We start from the raw sequence: 22,376 nt of genomic DNA, 5'->3' as shown, positions 1-22,376 counted from the left end.
TTTTTATATAAATAATAATTTTCAATGAAGTAATGAGGTTCACCAACATTTTTTATAAAAGGAATGATTAATTTTTCTAACCAAATAGTCTAAAAAGGAAATGATAAATCCTCTTAACCAAATAATTTAGTAATCTTCCTAATACATTAAAGAGGTGACATGTGGTATTCAGTAATTCTTTTTCCTAATCTTCTCTTTTGATTTTTTTACATGTCATCTTTTTATAATTAAGAGATTATTAGGCTATTTAGTTAAGAGGATTAATAAGATAGAATAAAAAAAAATAATAAGTCATGTCAAATATATTTATAACTAGAAAGATTTTTAGAAGGATCATTTTCTTTTTATAATATGTAGTGGCTATCAACGTGGAGGGTGGATGTGTGTATAGGAAAAAATCAACGGATACGAATGGAAAAGCATCCAAATTTAATGGGCAAAGTTTACAACACGTACGAAACCAATCCAACTTTACTGTTAACACACACACACACAAAAAAGACACAAATCGCCCCATCCATCACCCCGCCGATCGTCGGAATAAGGTAAATTCAATTCTTTTTTGTTTGTTTATTTTCTACGATCGACCATGCTTGCTATTTCATTGATCAAACTATAATTTAAATTTTATGTATGTGCATGTATGTATGAATGATTGTTTTCACATATTTTATCTTCATGATCCAATGATCGTTGTCGATAGAAACTCATTATTTGTTATTATATATATATATATATACACATTCATATCTGTAATGTTTTATTTTAACCGCCCCCTTTAATTTGCGAACTTAAGTTGTAGAAAACTTGAAATTGGCGTGTTTTATAGAAAAATTTTTCATGGAAACTTTGGAATCGACAAACCTATTCAAAACACGAACTAGAGATTGTTTTTTTTTTGGTTGAAACTTGAAAGAATAAAACTCATTTGTTGTAGCTTTATAAACTACAATTGGTCAAACTCATTTTTATACTATTTTAATAACTATTTTCTATTTCAGAAATGGAATACTTCTTGTTCTTGTTTTACAGAGATAGAAAAAGTTAGTTATTGAAGATGGTTAATTTGAGAAAAACTTTTTTGTAACCAAACAAACTTTTCAATTCTTGCTCCAAAAGGTTTAAATCGGCAGAGAACCCCTTGACCCCCTCTGTGTTTCCTTCGGATACCAACCGACTCTTCCCCAAGGATCAGCCCATGACAATGTTCACATTTCATTTAGATATCATCCTATTAAGTTAGACGAGTCCCAACTCCCAACGCAAAAATGGAATGTCCCGGCCAAACTCTGAAGTCTGAACTCATGACCTTTATTCCATATTGCTCCACCATAGTGGTCCCACAATGACTTTTTGGCGAGGGAATGATGCCATTAGATCCGAAGGCTACCGGAAACACTTAAATTTTCGTATTTGTATGAATTCGGTGACCTCTTATGATCTTTGAACCCGATAAGGCAGCAATGACTGTAATGATGTGATGGAGGTACCACCTCTAGAGAAATCTTACCGAAGTAAATAGTGTCCTGTTTTTTGAAGAAGTTGCATGAAAGTATGAACCATATAACTTCAAAAAAACTTGGTAAAGCTAAAAGCTGTATATATTTTCATGCATCTAACCTTTTTACTACTATATTTTGAAGTATTTCTAAGTCATTTACTTAAATTAGGATTGTTGTTTTGTTTTTGTTTGAATTCAAGATTATGTTGTTAATATTTGATTACGAGTAAAGAAAATTGTTGTTTGATGATTGTACGTATTGTAAGAATGGCTGAAACAAAGTCACCCAAGAGGAAGCCTGTTTTCACCAAAGTTGATAACCTGAGGCCCGGAACAAGTGGTCATAACCTTGTTGTAAAAGTGGTTAGTTCAAAGTTGGTGCTGCAGAAGGGGCGTCCTGATGATCGTCAAATGAGAATTGCTGAATGTTTGGTTGGAGACGAGACTGGGACTATACTATTCACTGCTAGGAATAATCAAGGTAATTTTCGTTAACTAATTGGATTATATGGAGAATTCGCGTTTTAATTTCTTATATGTTCATGTATATCGTAGTTGTCAGTAAAAAGGGTTAGTTACTTCAAAGTTGGCTTAAGAAAATATTAAAGATCCATGTCAGCTGACAATGCATTTTTCTAGAGTTTCTTTTGGAGCTGATATAGGCTTGAGTTGCGGTTGGGATTTGGGAACAATCACAGTTAATGATTCTGTTAGATAGTTATGTCTAGTAGGATATGGTTAAGCAAGGTATTGATATGTTATATGTATGTTACTGGCAGACTATCCTTATTGTGTATATTTTTTGGTAAAAACTGTCCTTATTGTGTATGCTATATGTATGTTTTACAGTGGACTTGATGAAAGCGGATAGCACTGTAATATTGCGAAATGCAAAAATCGACATGTTCAAGGGATCAATGAGGCTTGCAGTGGACAAGTGGGGTCGAGTTGAGGTCACAGAGCCTGCTAATTTTACCGTGAAAGAATATAACAACCTTTCTCTTGTTGAATATGAGCTTGTCAATGTTGTGGATGAGTGATAGACAGTAAGGAATATATGCTTGCTGATCTTTCATGCTACTACTATTTATGGTGCCATAAGAACTGAATCACACACTGATCGATAGAGTTCCATTGGTTATATCAGATTGTGGGATATCTCAATAGTTATGATGATCTTCTATTGCTGAAAAAAGGTATTTAGGTGAAGAATCTGGAGTACAAGAAGAAAATCGGATGATAAGGACTGGGATAATGGATGGACCTTGACGGAATTTATCGATTGGTAAGTGAGTTGAACGAGATAAAACGAGTGTTTGGTTTGGTTTGGTTGTTCTATTAGTATTAAGACTTGAAAGTGATTGCAGAGACGAGTACCTGAACAGTTGATTTATGAGTTTATGAAATCTGATACGTGTCTAAGATAATAATTATGTATGGTTCTGTGCATATAATCATCTGCTGCCTACTTGATTTACCAGTCTAATCGTGCTTTCAAGTTTTCTTAATGTCATTCAAGCTTCCAGTGCACATAGAATACATTTTTTTTTTGTAACTTTAATGACGCCTTATCAATTTTCAAAAAGAAAAAAGTTGAGTAACTACTTGTAACTTTGATGTTCAGGAAGATTTTTTTTTTCCTTTTTGGTGCAACTTTAGTGACCAAAAAACAGGGTTAAATGCTTAAATAGAATAAGAGAAATTGGATTAAATTAAAATTCCCTAACAAAATTGAAAGTTAAACGAAAAATTGGAAGTTTTAAAGTCTTTAATAAATTAACCTCGAAGGATTATCAAGCTTATAGCTGATAAAGTCATTTCAAATTTAACTGAGTTTAGATAATCTGAATCTCATTTTAACAGTGAGTTTTTACAATATATTTATAAACTCATATGTTTTAACAGCAAATGTTAATAAGATATGAACAACATGTTTTTCATTATACGAGAGAAAGTATTCGCACGTTGCGGCGGTGATATGGTGAGGATGATAGGTCATAGGAGGTGATATGTCATAGAGTGTGATAGCCAAATGTCTTAGCCATATAATTTTAAGAACATGAAATTTTAAGAGCATGAAATTTTAAAAACACTCATATAATTTTAAGAGACGGGGGAGGGGTATGGAGTTGGTTTAGGGTTAACGTTTGATTTTTTGTTAGCTAAAAATTTTTTAATGGTAAAATGGGTAATACATTAATAGTGTATAGAATAAAAAACGCCTGAGGGTATTTTGGTCTGATGATAAAATGGGGTATAAGGAGTATTATGGGAATACTAACAAATGTGCTTAATTTCTAAAAATAAAAAGTCAATATGCTATATAGAGGTTTATAAATTTATAGAAATAGAAACTTGGAGTCGTCGCATTGCGCATATATCTCTTTAGTTAATCTTTTATTTATATAAATTATAGAGAAAGTTATATTTTTGGTCTCTTAAGTTGACAAGATTTTCAGTTATTACTCTTAGGTGAATTAATTACTGAAAAAACCTTAAAGTTGGTCAATTTTTTCACTTTTCACTTCATGACTGATAACCGTCTATTATGTCCGTTAAGCGAGAGACAGATTCGTCATTTCACCATGATCCCTTATTCTTATTCTTCCAAACTCAACACAAACCTAGATTCGTCAACTTTTGTAGAAAACGAAATGTCAACTGAAATCACAACGGCCAGAAATTTGAAAATCACGCCGGAAAAATTTAAATCTAGATTTATTACTTGTTTCTTTTAATCTAGACACGAAACATGTTGCAATCGACTCAGAAATCAATCGCGCACGAACCTTAGCCAAAATAAATCCGATCTAGACTTCGCCGGAAAAACTAGACTCGCCGGAAAAACTTGTTCGAATTTGAAAAGAACGACAAATTAAGCAAAGCAATTGCACTTCAAATCCAGCCAAAACCGATCCTAATCCATGCAATTCCGAATCAAAAAATCCTTGTTTCCGATCTCAGATGTGTGTGTTTTTGAGTATGTGAGTGTGCTTGGTATGTATTATTTGGTTGACATTTCGTTTTCCGGACGTCGTGATTTTCAAAATCTAAGTTTGTGTTTGAGTTTGGAAGAAGAAGAAGAGGAATCATGGTGAAATAACGAATCTGTCTCTCACTTAACGAACTTAATAGACGGTTGTTAGTTACGGAGTGAAAAGTGAAAATATTGTCTAACTTGAGGGTTTTTTCTGTAATTAATTTACTTTAAGGAAATAACTGAAAATCCTGTAGACAAAAAAATAACTTTCTCTAAATTATAAATAGATAAGATTGTGATTTTCTGAATCAAACCTTGATCCAAAAAGCCCAGTAGAGTAAACCCATTGGGCTAGCATACAAAGCAAGTGACTAACTAGTAGCTCGCCCGTCTGTTTGATCAATTCACAGCAGGCCAGGCTGGGTTTGGCTTTAGCCATTAGGGTTGTTTTTTTTTTTTTTTTTTTTTATTAAAAAAAACACAAAATAAGAAGTTAAAAAATCATCAATTCATCATCAAACAATTTAACTATGGCAAGCAGCAGGCAAGTATTCCAGAAATCAGCAGGAGTGAGATCATTATTCAGAAGAACCTCAACATTCACTAAACCACCATCCAACTTGTTCAATGGACCTGTTCGCCGGAAACCTCTTTTCTCTTCAAGGTCTGTCCTTTTTTTTTTTTCCATTTTCAAACTTCTTCCTTTCTTTGGATAATATCTGCTTTTATTTATAGATTTCTAACTTCCATTGTAACATTTCAACACACCCCAATATCTAGAAATTTAGAGAAAATGTTATATAGGGCTTAAAACACCACCCCACACAAGTATTGTTTGTAATAAAATTTTGGTTATGTATGTAACTAGGGAACCGGTAGAGCTGAGTTGTATGCAGTCTTTGATGCCGCTACATTCCGCCACTGCCTCGTCTTTGCTCAAGTCTATGCTGTCTTCTGAGGTCGGCCAATGGGGTTCCCTATCTGAAGGTAGCCTCCTTACTATACTTCCTTTCGGTTTCTCGTTTGTTTTTTCCATTTCGTAAGTCCCTTTAGTGATCGTGTCAAGTTTTTCGAGCATGAAATGGTACTCCAGGTGTATAAAATCGTATAATATGCTAGCGGGTTGCTTTTAGTGTCACAATATCCCTTGTAAGTGAAGAAATGAGAACTAGTAGATCGCATGACTAGCATACACTTAAATGATTTGGTTTAAGTTATTTTTACTTAGCTGTTTTTGTAGCGATAAGTATAGGGTTAAAATGTAATGAAACATATCGAATTGTACAGTCAAGTCATTAAAGGGATTGTAACAACACTTCAAATGAACAATCTTTCATTAAGCCAAGGGGGCAGTTTTACTAACTGAGCTCCGGGTATTAGTTTATCAAACAGTGATATAGAGTAGAAAATTTATCACAGAAAGACGTGATATTCAATGGGAACTGAGTATATAGAACCACTATATGGTAACAACTAACAAGTGCATTTCTTTGCATATGGGGCAAATGCCTAACCACCACTTGTCTTATCATCAAAGCCACTGCATTAACACATTTCATAAGCCTTGGGGTTTGGCTCTTGGGGTTTGTGCGATGACCCATCAACCTATAGCTTGTAGGTTCAAGTCCCATGTTGGACAATTTGTATCTATTGTGTATTTTGTAGTTGTCTTTTTTAAAAAAACGCGTACTATATACTACACATTCTCTGGTTGAGTATTAAGCCATTCTCAAGAGAGGAAAAAGTAATAATTTGATGGTTACTTTGATGGCAGTTATAAGTTTAATCTTGCAAAGTCGGAATTTTGATATAAATGAATAGTATACGACATCAATACAGTGTTATTATATTCATCCGGTACTCTTAACGTCATGCTTATGTCGCATGTTAATCCTCTAATGCATGTATTTGGTTTTAGTATTTAGATTTCACATGTTATTAGAACTTCTAGTTTGATATCAGAAAACCCTTCATAGCATGCTGAACTAAATTTCCAACCACCTACCAAAGAGTGCAGCTGAAGTTTAGCTTTATGTTAGAGGTGAAGTGTAAGTTCTAATACAGTAGTAAATGTAATTCATGGATGTGGGCTCATCGTTAAAGCAAAATGGCTCTAGTTTTCAGCTTCTTTTTGTTATTTAATTTCCAGCATTTACCAAAAAAACCTTTATGAATAGGTGCACTAAATCCCAACTATTTTGCAGTTAGTGACAGCTGAAGCGTGTAATTATGTATTTATGTTAGAGGTGAAGCGTAAGTGTTAAGAGTGAGTATGAATCATGTTAGTGAATATCATCGAGTCCTCATGGCACACCATTCCCAGTATCTGTAAAGGGTCATAATGTATGTTTTTAGTCTATGACAATGCATCGCTATAATTACTAGGATAGTACCCAACGAAGTTGGCTGGGTCGGTTTATAAGCTCTGTGCTAAGCTCTTGCTAGGTGTGTGAAAAAATAATTCTGAGCTGACAGAACTTAAGAACCAAACTTGTACCGGAATGAGAATTGAGAACTAAACTGGTAGCTGCTAATTCTATATGGTCCTCTGTTCTCAGGGCCAAGAAAAACTGGATCTCACTCTGAGATAGTTTAGAAATCGGTTACAGGATTAGAACTGGGCCATTCGTCAGAGCTCCTAGATTTTTTTAAATTACAAACTTGAAATGCGGTCATTTATAGTTTTATCTTTAAAACTCTAAACCCTAACTTTGTGGTTGGGTAACAGTTTGATTTGGAACCAAACTGGTTCTTTAGGTAAAATGCACTGGTGTACTTGCTCAATTTCTTGGTTTTGTATATCTTAACTTTCTGATTTCAGTTTCTTCCCGATGAACACAACCAATTTTTAAGCAATTTAAATAACCATTAAATCATGTTGTTTCTTGGTAGAGGCTATCACAGCCATTTTATAATCAGTCGGTGGGTCTGAATAATGTTTGATTTATAACCCTATGTTTTTGGTATCAGTGTTCATTTGGTGTTTAGAAGATGCATTCTAACATCGGTTCCCTTTTTTTGCGACAGGATTTGCTACACCACTATAACATGGCCCCAGCAACAAACAAATCTGTTGAGACTGATGCAACTTGAAGCTGTTTTATTCCTATTTCGAAATAATCTCAGAACTTAACATATCTTTGTAGTTTGTAATGCAACATTTTTGCTTACAAGATTTTGTGACATTGATTGTTGTACATTCATGATACCATTTTAGTGAATCTACAATCTGGGTGTTCAAGCCATCAAACAAAAACGGCAGATGGATTCTAATACAACTTCAGTACGTAAAATAATTCTGACTATGCATATTCTATCGTTTCAACTATCTTTGTTTTGTTGGAGAAACTGGAGGTCTTTCATTTGAAGTTGCACGGCTTCTTTAGACAATGGTTTAGGCTCTGGGTACCTTACCTCTTCACCTCCTTCTGCAACTCTTTTAGCCTTGGCTTTCACAAGCCTTTCTATCTCAGGTTGTGCAACAGAAGGGAAAACAACTTTTAGCATGATACACAATATTCTCTCATCTTCTTCTTCTATAGGATCTCTTCCAAAACAACAAACATGTATAGCATCAAGAGACTTCTCAACTCTTCCCTCCATTGGGATGTTTGGGATGGGTACATTTAGTTTTGCTCGTTTCTGCAGTTTGACAACAGTATTGTTAGGATACAACTATTTTGATTCGTCAAGAAATTATACGCCTTTTTGAAAATTTTGAAACCAAACCGAACTGTATTTACTAATAGTGTAGTTAATTACTATCAGATTACTTGGTTTTTGTATTGTAAGATCTCTTTGGGTTTTTTTTTTTTTTTGAGTTTCTTATGCCAATACTTCCAAGTTTTGGCCTAAAGGCCCTAAACTATCAAAGCTACCAAGCCCAACCATTTTAGTTATTGATTGGTCAGGCAGTCAGGCCAGGCCAATAAGTTGATGGGGTTAGCTGGTAAATTTGTTGACAACCGGTTTGGCACATAATCAACTATCCAATGGTCTAATCAGGCTAAACTAAGCCTCATTTGTGCCATTAATTACTTGTTGATGCATTTCACTGTGTCCTGATTAACTGCTATATATTTTCCCAAAATTGAAGCCTGAGAACTAACCTCTCTGGCCTCGTTCATCATGGCAATGAAAGTTTCTTCTTCGAATTCAATATCATTAGAAATCCGAAGCCTAGCAACCCCTTCAAGAATTTCTTCTGATTTCAGCAATCCAGCTCCAACTGCAGCTAACCAGCAACACAACAGCACATACAAAGGATCCCCTGCCTATTTCACCACAAACACATTTAAATTCACATAACCAAAAAACTAAAAACTATAGAAAAACAAAGAGTAAACATAGTAACATCACATACTCGTCCTCTTCGATCTTGAAAGTCGATAAAAGCCCTCGAGTCATTAACCGATGAATTCTTCCCAACTCTCCTCCTAAACTCAGCAAAATCAATAAAATCACCACCAACACCACCCGTGTCAGTCAAGATTCTGGCAATGAGCCCGACTACAGGCAAGGCACCGATGATCTTGTTTACGAAGCCGGAAAAAGTAGTGGAGTCTTCCATGTAAGACTTAACAACCATGACCCCATTGGAAGATCTGCAAATGCTGGATTTTGTTGGAATTTTGCATAGAAGAGAGTTAGTTAGAGGCTTACAAGTGAGAGTGTAGATATGTGTATGGTGGTTGTTATGGTGTGTGAGACTAGTAGTGGTGATGGAGGTTATAACCACCATGTCTGTCTGATGAGGATGTTGTTTCAATCTTTGTTATGTTTTGCTTTTTTTGATATTTTTGCCTCATCCATTTGTGTTATGTGGCTTGGTGCTTTTTATCCTATATGATATCTTTTCTTGTTTCTACACTTTACCTCCTCGCACTTTTCATTTTCAGTTGATTTCAATACATACTCCTGGGGTATGTCATATTATCAACTTAGAGCTTCATACCTCTTTTTTTTTTTTATAATTATTATATCACATTGTGACGACTTTTTGCTTCACTGAAACACCTCACTCTAAAAGCCATTTGTTGATCGGTTATAATTTTTCAATTCTCAAATATCAAAATTTACATTGATGTCATTATCTAAATATATTAATATATTAGTATTTGTATTAATATTTGAGAAAAAAAGTCTAATTAATTTATACCTTTTGTTTTTCATTAATAGTTTACAAACTTTAGCCTCATAAAATACTTATTTTATAACTATTACATTTTATAGCCATCAACTTAAAAATTTTCATTAAAACTTTCATCATTTAATTAATTAAAAAGTTTGAACATATTATTTATAACTTTTCATTTCATAAAGTATTAAAAGTAGATACTAACCTACATTTTCGATGTGTATATAAATCTACATATGCATTTTATTTCATAAAGTATTAAAAGTAGATATTAACCTACATTTTCGATGTGTATATAAATTGAAAATGTTACCTATGCATGAAACATGATTCTTAAATGATATAACACAATTATTTTAACATAGTATATATATATATATACAATAAACAGTTTAATATAAAAATTGATATAAAAGTGTTTATAATCCTTTTAAGTATATATAACAATTTAATACTTAATAAGACTCATTAATCTTAATTAATTTCATTGTGAAAAGTTAGTTTATAATATAAACCGATATTGTCCAAAATATATTACAAAAGATGAAGTATAATGTTTCAGTATTATATTCTTTTAATTTGATTATACTTATATTTTTTACATTAAAATTTACATATTTAACAATTCATTTATTTTTAAAATTTCATAAACCACACGTGTATTTGATAAAAGTTATATAAATGAATAGAATTTTAAATAAGTTTTTATTGATATAAATTTTATTAAGTATTATATAACACAAATCAAATTATTTAAGATCAAAATTTATAAAAAAAAAACTCTACAAATTCAAAACGTGTCACTTTTAATTGGCGAAAAGAGTATTAATTATTAGTTTTAAATTTTGAATAAAATTTAAAAATACTATTATTTAACAAACTTATAAAAACAATAAATTGTTAAAAACAATATTTAATAGATAAAAAAATCAAACAAGGTAAAAAATTTGTAAAATTAGAAAAAGAAAAGTTTGGCTCTTGTTTTATTCTTACCCGCGTTAATATTATTACCCGCGTTTAATCAACGCCATATCTGAAACCGACATATACCGACTGTATATATATACTAACTGTAAAATAGTAAATCTTTCATTCATTCTCACTGCCCCTTCTCCCTTCCAAACAAATTTACCACCCGACCCGCTCCTCCAACGGTCGACATAACATCATCTATCTATCTATCTAAACCCTAAACCCTAATTTTTTTTTCTTCCGACGGCCATCAATACATATATTGTATCTATCTATCTATCTATCTATGTATCAAGGTTAAAGCTTTTTTACAAAATTATTATTCACTCTTTCTATTATTAATTTTCGATAATAATTTCATGAGTTTCGATTCGCCAGTTAGGGTTCCAAGGAACATCAACGTTGAAAATATATTTAGTAATAGGAAAACTTCTTTCATCAAGATTACAGGTTTTTTTTTTTCTTTTCTTTATAGGCTGTATTGTTTTGTAATAATTCTTGTTTTGATTTTTTGTCAATGTATTTCTGTAATTAGGGCTCAAAATAAGAAATTAGGTGATTTTTTTAACATACATTGCATTCTTTTTTATTTCTTATCAAGATTAGGGCTTTTTTTTTCCCATTAAAATTTAAAAGTGGGGTACTTTGCTATTTTTTCATTCTTTTATGCATATTTTTATAGTGTTATTTATATGTTTGTATTGTTCTTTCTTGCAGTTTATTGTACAGGACCTTAAAATTAAGTTTTGACCGTCAAACTATATGCTTTTGCAGATGGATTGGTTCTTGCAGGTTCTTTTTCTATTCGTGCGTATACTTTCTCGGATTATAAATAATGTTTGTGTCTATATTTGATGGCTTAGGGTTTTGTAGGATCAAGGAGACAAGAACTTGGGATTCCTGGTTTTGATTATCAATTTTAGCTGTAAGTCAACCTATTTGTTATTGTGATTTTTTTCTTAATATATTTCTGTTTTATAGTTTAGTGTTTATTTATTCAAAAATTATTTTCTTGTATTTGTGCAGTTGGATGATTGCATACTTGTCTTGCAGTTGGATGATTGCATACCTGTCTTGGTTACTGTACTTTGGATTCAATCGAATGGGTAAATTTTCTGATCTAAATCAACTTCTTTTTTTCAGGTCAGGTAAGTTATCTTCTATATCTGGGAATATCAATTTGCAAGCTATTTGATGTATTTCTATTAGGAAATCTGTTTGTCCATGTCTAAGTAATTCTTGATAACTGATTAATGGTAAATAAAAGTGTTGTAAACTTAAGACTAGATCATTGTGCAAAAACTTTTAGTTGCTGATAAATGGTTTTGTGAATTCTTCGTTTTAAGTGCCTAGTCTCTTCACATGGTCGGTGTCCTCCTTGTTCATCTGTAAGTTTTGATTGTGTATAGTTATTCAATTTTAAACAATATCTGGAATTTGTGTGTTCTGTAGAAGGTGGCTTGTGAAAGTTTTATGCTCTTTGTTCTGGTTATAGGTTGTAAAGCATTGATTCTCTTTGTTTTCATCCGCGCGGGAATTCTAATTTATTTTTGGCATAACCTGTAGAATGTATACATCTATGCGTCATCCTTGTCTCCTGATACTACGTATAATATTGGTTTCTATCCTAATTAAATGGGTGTCTTATTGGTTAGGGGTTTTCAACAGTAATTTTTGACTTGATCTTTTGCCTGGAGTTCATGGTCCTAAATTAGATTTTGATTATCAATCTCCTATTTTGGAAAAATAGTACTTTGAGGTTAATTGTGTGTATCTATCTTTTTATTAAGTATTTTTCTTATCATTACCCAAATTTTCTTTGATATTTTACTTAATGGGGTTACGTATGTTTTAACTTTTTCAATTGCTTTTGTATACCCAAACACCCAATTTAAATGCTCTTCTACTTCGAGGCTTGTACTTGAGGGCTTGATCGTGTGTATTTAGGCTGTTCTAGTGGGGATTGCATTAGCTTTCAAATTTCCTTACTTTTGGTGGTTTTGACAGGGTTACATTTGTTAAAATTTTCAACTGCTTTTGTATTTTCCAACTACAATAACACCTAATCACCTGTTTCAAATGCTCTTGTACTTTGAGGCTTGTACTTTGGGTGTTTGATTGTGTGTATTTAGGTTGTTGTTTTAGCGGGGATTGCTTTAGCTTTTGAACTCCCCTACTTTCTAAGTAATGGGGTTACATATGTTATAATGTTCTAACTGCTTTTGTATTTTCCCACTACTATAACACCTAATCACCTGTTTCAAATGCTCTTGTACTTTGAGGCTTGTACTTTGAGTGTTTGATTGTGTGTATTTAGGTTGTTGTTTTAGCGGGGATTGCTTTAGCTTTTGAACTCCCCTACTTTTTAAGTAATGGGGTTACATATGTTATAATGTTCAACTGCTTTTGTATTTTCCAACTACTATAACACCTAATCACCCATTCCAAATGCTCATGTAGTTCGAGGCTTGTACTTTTGGGTGTTTGATTGTGTGTATCTAGGCTGTTGTTTTAGCGGGGATTGCTTTAGCTTTTGAAGTCCCTTAGGTTTTCTCGGTTTGACGTGTCGGTTTTATTTTTTTTATTAATTGGGTTAAATATGTTTTAAAATTTTCATTTGCTTTTGTATTATCAACTCTACTATCACACCTGATCACATGTGTTAGGCTCTCTTGTACTTTGATGCTTGTACTTGAGGGTTTGATAGTTTGTATTTAGGCTGTTGTAGTGGAAATTGCTTTAGCTTTCGAATTGCCTTACTTTTTGTGGTTTTGACGGGGTTACATATGTTATAATTTTCTGTGGCTTTTGTATATTCCAACTACTATAACACCTAATCACCTTTTTTAAATGCTCTTGTACTTTGAGGCTTGTACTTTGGGTGTTTGATTGTGTGTATTTAGGCTGTTGTTTTAGGCGGGATTGCTTTAGCTTTTGAACTCTCCTACTTTTTAAGTAATGGGGTTACATATGTTAAAATTTTCAACTGCTTTTGTATTTTCCAACTACTATAACACCTAATCACCCGTTTTAAATGCTCTTGTACTTTGAGGCTTGTACTTTGGGTGTTTGATTGTGTGTATTTAGGGTGTTATTTTAGCGGGGTTTGCTTTAGCTTTTGAAGTCCCTCAGGTTTTCTGGTTTTGACGTTTATATTATTGGAGTTACATGTCAAAATTTTCAACTGCTATATTTCCCAACTATGATAACAGATAATCACCTGGTTTAACTTTTTTTGTGCTTTGAGGCTTGTACTTGAAGGTTTGATCATGTGTATTTAGGTGGTTGTTGGGCCGAGGATTTATTTAAGCTTTTGACTTCCCAACTTTATGTGTTTTTGATGTTTTAAACAAATGGGGTTTATGAAATTTTCAAATGCTTTTGTATTATCAACTCTATTATCACACTTGATCACATTTTTCAACTTCTCTTCTACTTTAAGACTTGTACTTAGTGTTGATCATTTGTATCTAGATGGTGGTCATGGCACAAATTGCTTTAGCTTTCATTTCCTCTACTTTGGGTTTTTCATATTTTTAAATTTTAATAATGGGGTTACATATGTTTTCAAATATTTCAATTTGCTTTTGTATTCCCAAATCAGAACACCTGAACACATGTGTTAACTTCTTTTGTACTTTGAACTTGTACTTGAGGCTTGATCATGTATAGATAGGCTATTCTTGTAGCGGGCGTTGCATTTGCATTTGAGTTCCACTGCTTTCGAAACCCCCTATTGGATATCAATTTTTAACTGCTTTTGAAATCCCCTACTAGAACACATATGTAGCCAATCATATGTGTTGCAACATTAATAATAGATTTTTACAACTGGATATCATCCAGGTTTGGGTATAAAAGAAGACTAAGTCAAACTTATAAGGCAGGTTCATCTTTTGTGGTATGCACATGAACATGGGATCAGGTTTCAATAGATAGATTATTATCTAGATTTAATTTTAACACTACATCGAAATTTAAAAATTTAATAAAGTGCTTGTATTGCTATTTAAGACACCTGTATAGTTGTTATCTTCTTAGTATGACATGTAATTTAGGCCACAATATGGATTTCACGCACTGTTAACTGGTTATTACTTTCTGATCATAAAGTTCCCACTTGGTCCAGATGGTTTTTAATTGATTCTTTTTAATGCAAGGTATATGGACTATTTCTATATGTACCTTGAAAAACTATGGACGGGATGGCAGAGGTCGAATGCGAAGCCTCTCTGTTTGGTGTATCATATGCGCAATATAAACTGTCTAGAATCCTTTGGATGGTCCGGAAAATAAAGTTGACAGAAGACACAATTTTGAAACAGGACTTGATGACTGTGGACAACAGAGGTATTGTGGATCACTCAAGCATACTTTTGTGAATGGTGACTGTTCATCTTAATGTTTATATGTTTTCTGCTGTCATGTTGTAGGGTTTGTTAGTTGAGAAGGCTCCATGATCATCGTCACCTGTGACTTTCTTGTAATTGGATGGTTGTAGAATGGCTGGGTACAGGTTATGCATTACTATCTAATTAACGTCACGACAAGGTGTTGGTATATATACTAGATTCGGTGGCACGGTTTCATAATTTTCCATTTCTCAGGTAGAGTAAGAATTAGCTGATTGTTGCTCTCTTTACTTGGCGTTTACGTTTTCTAAATTTCTTAGATCTTTCCATGGTTTGTTGGTTGTCAAGAGATTTGTGGCTTCAAGTTCAATCAATTCCTAGCAAATGAGATAATCTTCAAATTTGCTTCAAAAGGTATGGTGGTATTATTATCATGCAAGGAGTTCATGATGAATCGTTCTGGTTGCTTTCTCACGTGGTATATAAGTATATTTGTCAGGGAATGAGATCATTTTGTCTCTAGTTATGACTACAATCGAGTAGTGTGTAATTAATGATGTCAGATTGTAGGTTTGAAAATCAATATCAGCTCAAGAACAAGTAATGACAGAGACACTATTTGCTATTGCAGAGCAATTGGTTCTTGCAGGTTCTTCTTCAGTTCTCACATCTTCTTTCTCTGAATATAGCTATCTCTTGTGTCTAATTTCTGATGGCTTAGGGTTTTGTAGGATCAAGGAGACAAGGACTTTGGATTCCTTTCATGCTGATTTTGGTTATCAATTTTAGCTGTGCTTGTTGAGAAGGTTCTCCATGGCAATCAATTCGTCTTACTTCCTTGCAATTGGATGATTGTGCTTGATCTCCTTTCTCCTACTTTCCCTTAGTTACTGTACTTTGGATTCAATCGATATTAAATGGTAAATTTTCTGTCAGTGAGTCTGTAGGATTTTTTTTGAAAGGTATTATACTATTTACGAATCCTACAATCGTTTCCAGAGTCTTTTTACTCAAAATTCTGGAACTTGATTGATTTTATATCTTTATCTATTTGTAGGGTTGGAGAACTTGTACTGTAACTACATTGGGTAGTGGTGGTAGTGATATCACTGCCATTGGTAAAGCACTTGGCTTTTGGGAAATCCAGGTTTGTAAAGAACTCAAAAGTTGAGTAATTATGCAAATGCTAACTTTCATATGTAAGGTTAATATTGAATATTTGATTATGTCAAAAACGTAGGTCCCTAGTTATCTCCTTTTTTTCTTTTATGATGTAATTGACCATTATTATATTTCATAGGATGTTAAATGTTTTAATTGGATTTATTTTTTACTACTGATTATCTTATTGTTACTGTTGTTCTATCTGGAATGCGTATTTTTTTAAGTAATCAGATTTTTCCAAACACTCCAAGCATCTGATTGTCTCATTGTTATAACTTCAAACAGCAAAAACACCTCCAAACAATGCTGACAGCGGGTTTATTTACATTTAGATCACTATAGTATCTCGTATGAATTGGTAAAAGGTTTAAAATTTTAGTTGTTCCTTTATAACAGGTATGGAAAGATGCGGATGGTGTATTGACATGTGACCCTGATATATACTCGGGTGCAGAACCTGTGCTGTAATTTACTTTCGATGAGGCAGCAGAGCTGGCGTATTTAGTTAACTCAGGTATCCATGATTTTGCATAATAGTTGACAAATAACATGTAGAATGATCTATATTCTATTTGGCTTTGTTGTTCTCTTTCCGTAAGTCCTACATCCATAGTCTATGAGGACCGCAAGGGAGGGTAATGTACCTGTTAGGGTTAAAAATTCTTACGAGTTACAATCGTAATGCTCCGAGTACCCTTATCACTAAATCTGAGCAAGGTTGGCAGTACTGTACTCCTGACAAGAGACAACTTTAAATGCCAGCTATTCCTTGCTAAGGTAAAATCTGATGCTATTTTTGTTATCAAATCAGAGGGCCTATAGAGTTTTTAAATTTGTAATGATCAACATGATTCAGGTGTTTTAAATTTTTGAGGATCTTGGCATCTCTGTGGATGTTGTTGCTACGAGTGAAGTTGCATTTCAGTTACATTAGATCCTTCAAAGTTTTGGAGCGGGAAGTTGATTGAGCAGGCAAGCTATGATAATATCTCATTTATGTTTTAGTGATTTATCATTTATATATATAGAACTGTGTAGTATATGCTGAATAATACCACCTTGTTACTATTTGATACTCATTTACTTTCCCGTGACCAACTGGAAGTGGTGATTACTTAGTAATGCCTTCGATTGTATGTATATATGTGAAAAGGATGGCGGCTTGTATACTAAGCCGCCAACAAAAGTAAATTATAACTCACAAGTGATACTAAATGGTGTTGATACAGGAACTTGATCATGATGTTGAAGAACTAGAAAAATTTGCCAAAGTGAATCTCCTACAGCACAGATCTATAATTTCACCATTGGAAATGTTTAGATGTCCTCACTTGTAATGGAGAAGGTATTCTTTTGCTTTTGTGTGAAAAACATGTTTTTCTTATTAGAGATAAAATTAGATAATAGAAAAATTTTGATCAGATGATCAAGGTTAAAGCTTTTTACAAATTATTGTTTGATAACTTTTTTTTGAATGCTGGATATCAATTTGATGACTTTTGATTCGCCAGTTAGGGTTCCAAGGAACATCAACATTAAATATATATATATATGTATATATGGGTAACACTCCGGTGAGAACAATCTTAAAATAAGAACGGTGAGAACACTTAAAAAACATCATTTTGATGCATTAAAAGGAAAACTTATTCGATCAAGATTAGAGTTTTTTTCTTTTCTTCATATGACGTATTCACTTTTGTATTTTGTGTTTTGATATTTGTCAATGTATATTTGTTATGGCAGGTTTAAGGCTCAAAGCAAGGAATTAGGGGATTTATCAACATACATTGCATTCTTCTTTCATCCATCAAGATTAAGGTCTTTTTATATTAAATGTATATGGGTACTTTGTTATTCTTTCATTCTTTGTGTGCATTTTATTATAGTGTTATTTTTTATTTTTTGAACAGCTTTTTATCATGTTATTTATATGCGCATATTGTTCTTTCTTGCAGATTTTATAGGGTGCTTCTTTAGTGGCGCTATTTTGGTTAGCCATGAAGTACTACTTGTGCTAGCAGAAGGCATCTTAGTCAAGCTGTGTATGTGGTCTCTACTTGAGATTTCTCATCTTTAAGTTAATCAGGACTTATTACTGGTGGAGTGGTGGTGGTATAGGACCTTAAAATTAATTTTTGACCGTGACAGTATTTGCTATTGCAGAACGATTGGTTCTTGCAGGTTCTTCTCCAATTCTCGCGTCTTTGCAGGTTGTTCTTCAATTCTCACGTCTTCTTTCTCTTTTTATAACTTATTCTCGTGTTTATTTTGATGGATTAGGGTTTAGGATCAAGGAGACAAGAACTTGGGATTCCTTATTTTGATTATCGATTTTTGCTGTAAGTCAATCAATTCGCTATTTGCTGTAATTTTGGGCAATTGGATGATTGTGTCTGATCCTCTTCCTCCCACTTGCCTTGGTACTGTACTTTGGATTCAATCAAACGGGTAAATTTTCTGATCTAAATCGATATCTTTTTTCAGCTCAATAAAGTTGTCTTCTATATCTGTGAACATCAATTTGCAAAATATCTGATGTATTTTCATTAGGAAATCTGTTTGTCCATGTCTAAGTAATTCTTGATAACCGATTAACGGTTAATAAAAGTGTTCTAAACGTAGGACTAGATCATTGTGCAAGAAATTTTTGTTGCTGATTAGTGATTTTGTGAATTATTCATTTATGTTCGCGATCTCTTCTCGTGGTCGGTGTCCTCTTTGTTCTGTAGAAGGTGGCCTGTGAAAGGTTTATGCTCTTTGTTTTGGTTTATGTTGTAAAGCATGGTCCATCCGAGTGGGAATCCACATCTAGTGTTGGCATAACCTGTAGAATGTGTACAACTTCTCGTCAACCTTCGCCCCTTGTACTTCATCTAATACTGGTTTATCCTAATCAAATGGATGTCTTATTGTTAAGAGGCTTTGAACAGATAATGTTTTGACTTAATTTTTACAATTGGGTATTCATGAATCTTAATTAGAATTTGATTATCAATCTCTCAGTTGGAAAAATAGTACTTTAAGGTTGATCGTGTGTATCTAGGTTTTAAGCAAGGATAAATGGGGACTTTCTGTTTACTTGTGTTAGTTTGGAATGCTATGTATTTTAGTGATATACTATGTTTTTAGCATAATCATGGTATGTACAAACTACAAAGTATTTGCTTATCATTACCCATAAATTTTTTGATGATATTTCACTTAATGAGGTTACGTATGTTTTAACCTTTTCAATTGCTTTTGTATTTCCCAACTGCAAGAACACCTAAACACGCTTTTAAATGCTCTTGTACTTTTAGGCTTGTACTCGAGGGTTTGATAGTATACATCTAGGCTGTTGTAGTGGAAATTGCTTTAGCTTTCGAATCCCCTTAGTTTTGACGGGGTTACATATGTTCCAATTTTCATCTGCTTTTTTTATTTCCTAACTATTAGAACATTTAATTACTCATTTCAACATCCCTTGTGCTTTGAGGCTTGCACACGAGAGTATGATCGTGTGTATCTAGGTTGTTTGACTTCCCCAACTTTGTGGTTTTGATGTTTTTAATAACAGGGTTACATATGTTTTTAAAATTTTCAATTGCTATTGTATTATCAACTCTACTATCACACCTGATCACATGTTTCAGCTTCTCTTGTAATTTGAGGCTTGTACTTGAGGGTTTGATAATGTGTATTTAGACTGTTGTAGTGGGGATTGCTTTAGCTTTCGAGTTCCCTTCTTTTTGTGGTTTTTATGGGGTTACATATGTTAAAATTTTCAAATGCTTATGTATTTTTTAACTACTATAACACCTAATCACCTTTTTTAAATGCTCTTGTACTTTGAGGCTTGTACTGTGATTGATTGTGTGTATTTAGGTTGTTTTTGGGGGATAATGCTTTATCTTTAAAGTCCCTTAGTTTTCCTGGTTTTGACGTTTTAATAATGGGGTTACATGTCAAATATTCAATTACTGTTGTATATCCCAATTAAAATAACACATAATCACCCGTTTTAACTTTTTTTTGTACTTAAGGGTTTGATCATGTGTATTTTAGTGTTTTGTGTAACGAGGATTGCTTTAGCTTTTGACTTCTCCAACTTTATGTGGTTTTGATGTTTTTAATAATGGGGTTACATATGTTTCTAAAATATTCAATTGCTTTTAATTATCAATTCTACTATGACACCCGACCACATGTTTCAGCTTCTCTTGTACTTTGAGGCTTGTAATTGAGGGTTTGATAATGTGTATTTATGCTGTTGTAGTGGGGATTGCTTTAGCTTTTGAGTTCTCTTCTTTTTGTGGTTTTTGACGGGGTTACATATGTTCTAGTTTTCATCTGCTTTTCTATTTCCCACCTATGACAACAGTTAATCACTCATTTCAACTTCTCTTGTACCCTGAGGCTTGTATGTGAGAGTATGATTGTGTGTATCTAGGTTGTTGGTGTAGCAGGGATTGCTTTAGCTTTTGAAGTCCCCTACTTTGTAAGTAATGGGGTTACTTATGTTGAAATTTTAATTGCTTTTGTATTTTCCAAATACTATAACACCTAATCGCCCATTTTAAATGCTCTGGTACTTTGAGGCTTGTACGAGTGTTTAATTGTGTGTATTTAGGTTGTTTTAGCGGCAATTGCTTTAGCTTTTAATTTCTCCAACTTTATGTGTTTTTGATGTTTTTAATTATGGGGTTACATATGTTCTTAAATGTTTCGATTGCTTTTATGTTATCAACTTTACTATTACATCAGATCACATGTTTCAGCTTCTCTTGTACTTTGAGGCTTGTACTTGAGGTTTGATCATTTATATCTAGGTGGTGGTCATGGCACGAATTTTGCTAGCTTTTACTTCTTCTACTTTGTGTTTTTGGCTTTTTTAATAATGGGGTTACATATGTTATTAAATATTTCAATTTGCTTTTGTATCCCAAATCAGCACACCTGAACACATGTTTTAACTTCTTGTACTTTGAAGCTTGTACTTGAGGGTTGATCATGTGTATTTCGTCTATTTTTGTAGCGGGCATTGCATTCGCATTTGATTTTCCCTGCTTTCGGAACTCCTTACTAGATATCAATTTTCAAAGTAAAGAGAACTTAGGGTTGATCATGTATATCTCGGCTATTCTTGTAGCAGGCATTGCATTTGAACTAAAATGGCAGAGTGGTTGGGTCAAGGTTGTCCATGTTCAAGAAATCAGTTGGACAACTGCTGGTTATTGATTGTTTTTTATGCATCACTATTTTATTGTTGTCATGAGAAGGTGCTTGTGTATATGGTAGATTGGGTGAAAGTGGTTCATGATTTTCTTTTACATGCGATGAGACTGATGAGTAAGATTTAGCCGACTGTTGCTCTCTTTACTTACCGTTACATTTCGATAATTTTTTATATCATTTTGTAGGGCTGTTGGTTGTCATGATATTTATGGCTTCTTTCACGCAATTCCTACCAATGAGATGAGTGTCTTATTTGCTTCAGAAAAAGGTAAAGGGTTTGGTATTATTATTATGCAATGAGTCCATGATGAATTGTTCTGGTTGCTTTCTCATGTGGTATATTCGTCAAGTAATAAGTTCATTTTGTCTCTAGATATGACTATAATCTAGTAGTGTTTAATGAAGGTTAGATTTTAGGTTTGAAAGTCAATATCATCTGAAGGGCCAATCCATTTCTTGCCTTATTTTGAGAAAAGCACATTTTCTTACAGCCAAGGAAGATTTAGTTTAATGTCTTTTTTTGTTGTTATTCATCCAATTTGTTTATTTTATTGTAATGACAATCGGTTGGATTATTAACTCTTATATGTTTGTTGCGTTTTGCTGGTTATGGAATGCCAACCATTTATTCCATAATCTCCTAGGAAGGGTATGTGGTTGAATCGGGCATGTGGTTGGATTCTTGCTTTACCATGGTTAACTCATAATATTTTTTGTTAGGTAGTAAGGTACATTCTGACATCATTGCATATATGCTAAGCAGTTTATTACTAGCAACTCATACCAGGGCCGGGGGTCCTTGCCCTTTTTCACAGATTGTAGTAAGATTTACTCGATAGCCATTTTCTCTCATTATATTCATTTTATTGGATTACAAGCAAGAGCAATTAGATCATATCTTGTGTGCTTTTAGGTTTTGATGGTTATTGAGAGACGGAAGGGCATTGGGTCACTTTAATATAAGCGAGGGGTCATATATCATACAACAATTGGAATGTCATCTGACTAATCATTGGTAAAAAGTTTCATGAGGGTTGCTTACATCTTAATTTA

At 33.2% G+C, this 22,376-nt stretch overlaps 3 protein-coding genes and 3 long non-coding RNA genes across 8 annotated transcripts; 5 read left to right on the top strand and 1 right to left on the bottom strand.

Annotated features, from left to right (window-relative positions):
* The first annotated feature begins 462 nt into the window (after nucleotides 1-462).
* Nucleotides 463-2,938, top strand: LOC122578504 (uncharacterized protein At4g28440-like). Its single transcript, XM_043750477.1, has 3 exons — nucleotides 463-545; nucleotides 1,768-1,982; nucleotides 2,351-2,938. The coding sequence occupies exons 2-3, from the start codon at nucleotides 1,769-1,771 to the stop codon at nucleotides 2,539-2,541; spliced, it is 405 nt and encodes a 134-aa protein (XP_043606412.1). The 5' UTR covers nucleotides 463-545; nucleotide 1,768; the 3' UTR covers nucleotides 2,542-2,938.
* A 2,024-nt stretch (nucleotides 2,939-4,962) lies between these two features.
* On the top strand, nucleotides 4,963-7,706 carry LOC122579422 (protein NUCLEAR FUSION DEFECTIVE 6, mitochondrial-like). The gene is made up of 3 exons (XM_043751595.1): nucleotides 4,963-5,145; nucleotides 5,350-5,468; nucleotides 7,509-7,706. Exons 1-3 carry the CDS (start codon nucleotides 5,012-5,014, stop codon nucleotides 7,526-7,528), a joined length of 273 nt encoding a protein of 90 aa, XP_043607530.1. The 5' UTR covers nucleotides 4,963-5,011; the 3' UTR covers nucleotides 7,529-7,706.
* Nucleotides 7,642-9,301, bottom strand: LOC122579420 (photosystem I assembly factor PSA3, chloroplastic). Its single transcript, XM_043751594.1, has 3 exons — nucleotides 8,845-9,301; nucleotides 8,591-8,755; nucleotides 7,642-8,123 (listed from the first exon to the last, which is right to left on the bottom strand). The coding sequence occupies exons 1-3, from the start codon at nucleotides 9,220-9,222 to the stop codon at nucleotides 7,803-7,805; spliced, it is 864 nt and encodes a 287-aa protein (XP_043607529.1). The 5' UTR covers nucleotides 9,223-9,301; the 3' UTR covers nucleotides 7,642-7,802.
* A 5,870-nt stretch (nucleotides 9,302-15,171) lies between these two features.
* Nucleotides 15,172-15,582, top strand: LOC122609897. The gene is made up of 3 exons (XR_006325414.1): nucleotides 15,172-15,197; nucleotides 15,293-15,356; nucleotides 15,513-15,582. It is a non-coding gene; the product is annotated as an uncharacterized LOC122609897 (long non-coding RNA).
* A 102-nt stretch (nucleotides 15,583-15,684) lies between these two features.
* LOC122580499 lies at nucleotides 15,685-17,074 on the top strand. The gene is made up of 5 exons (XR_006320805.1): nucleotides 15,685-15,862; nucleotides 16,000-16,089; nucleotides 16,503-16,620; nucleotides 16,706-16,883; nucleotides 16,963-17,074. It is a non-coding gene; the product is annotated as an uncharacterized LOC122580499 (long non-coding RNA).
* Nucleotides 17,075-17,342: 268 nt separating this feature from the next.
* On the top strand, nucleotides 17,343-18,576 carry LOC122580498. Of its 3 annotated transcripts, none has more exons than XR_006320802.1 (5): nucleotides 17,343-17,451; nucleotides 17,853-17,927; nucleotides 18,065-18,151; nucleotides 18,273-18,319; nucleotides 18,390-18,576. It is a non-coding gene; the product is annotated as an uncharacterized LOC122580498 (long non-coding RNA). The 3 variants fall into 3 exon arrangements; XR_006320804.1 differs by having other exon boundaries at nucleotides 17,853-17,952; XR_006320803.1 differs by having other exon boundaries at nucleotides 18,065-18,290.
* The last annotated feature ends 3,800 nt before the right edge of the window (nucleotides 18,577-22,376 follow it).

Source organism: Erigeron canadensis, chromosome 8, assembly GCF_010389155.1.
Source record: "Erigeron canadensis isolate Cc75 chromosome 8, C_canadensis_v1, whole genome shotgun sequence".
NCBI classification, from domain to species: Eukaryota; Viridiplantae; Streptophyta; class Magnoliopsida; order Asterales; family Asteraceae; genus Erigeron; species Erigeron canadensis.
Note: the sequence above shows the minus strand (reverse complement) of the source record. Positions and strands in the feature narration are given on the sequence as shown.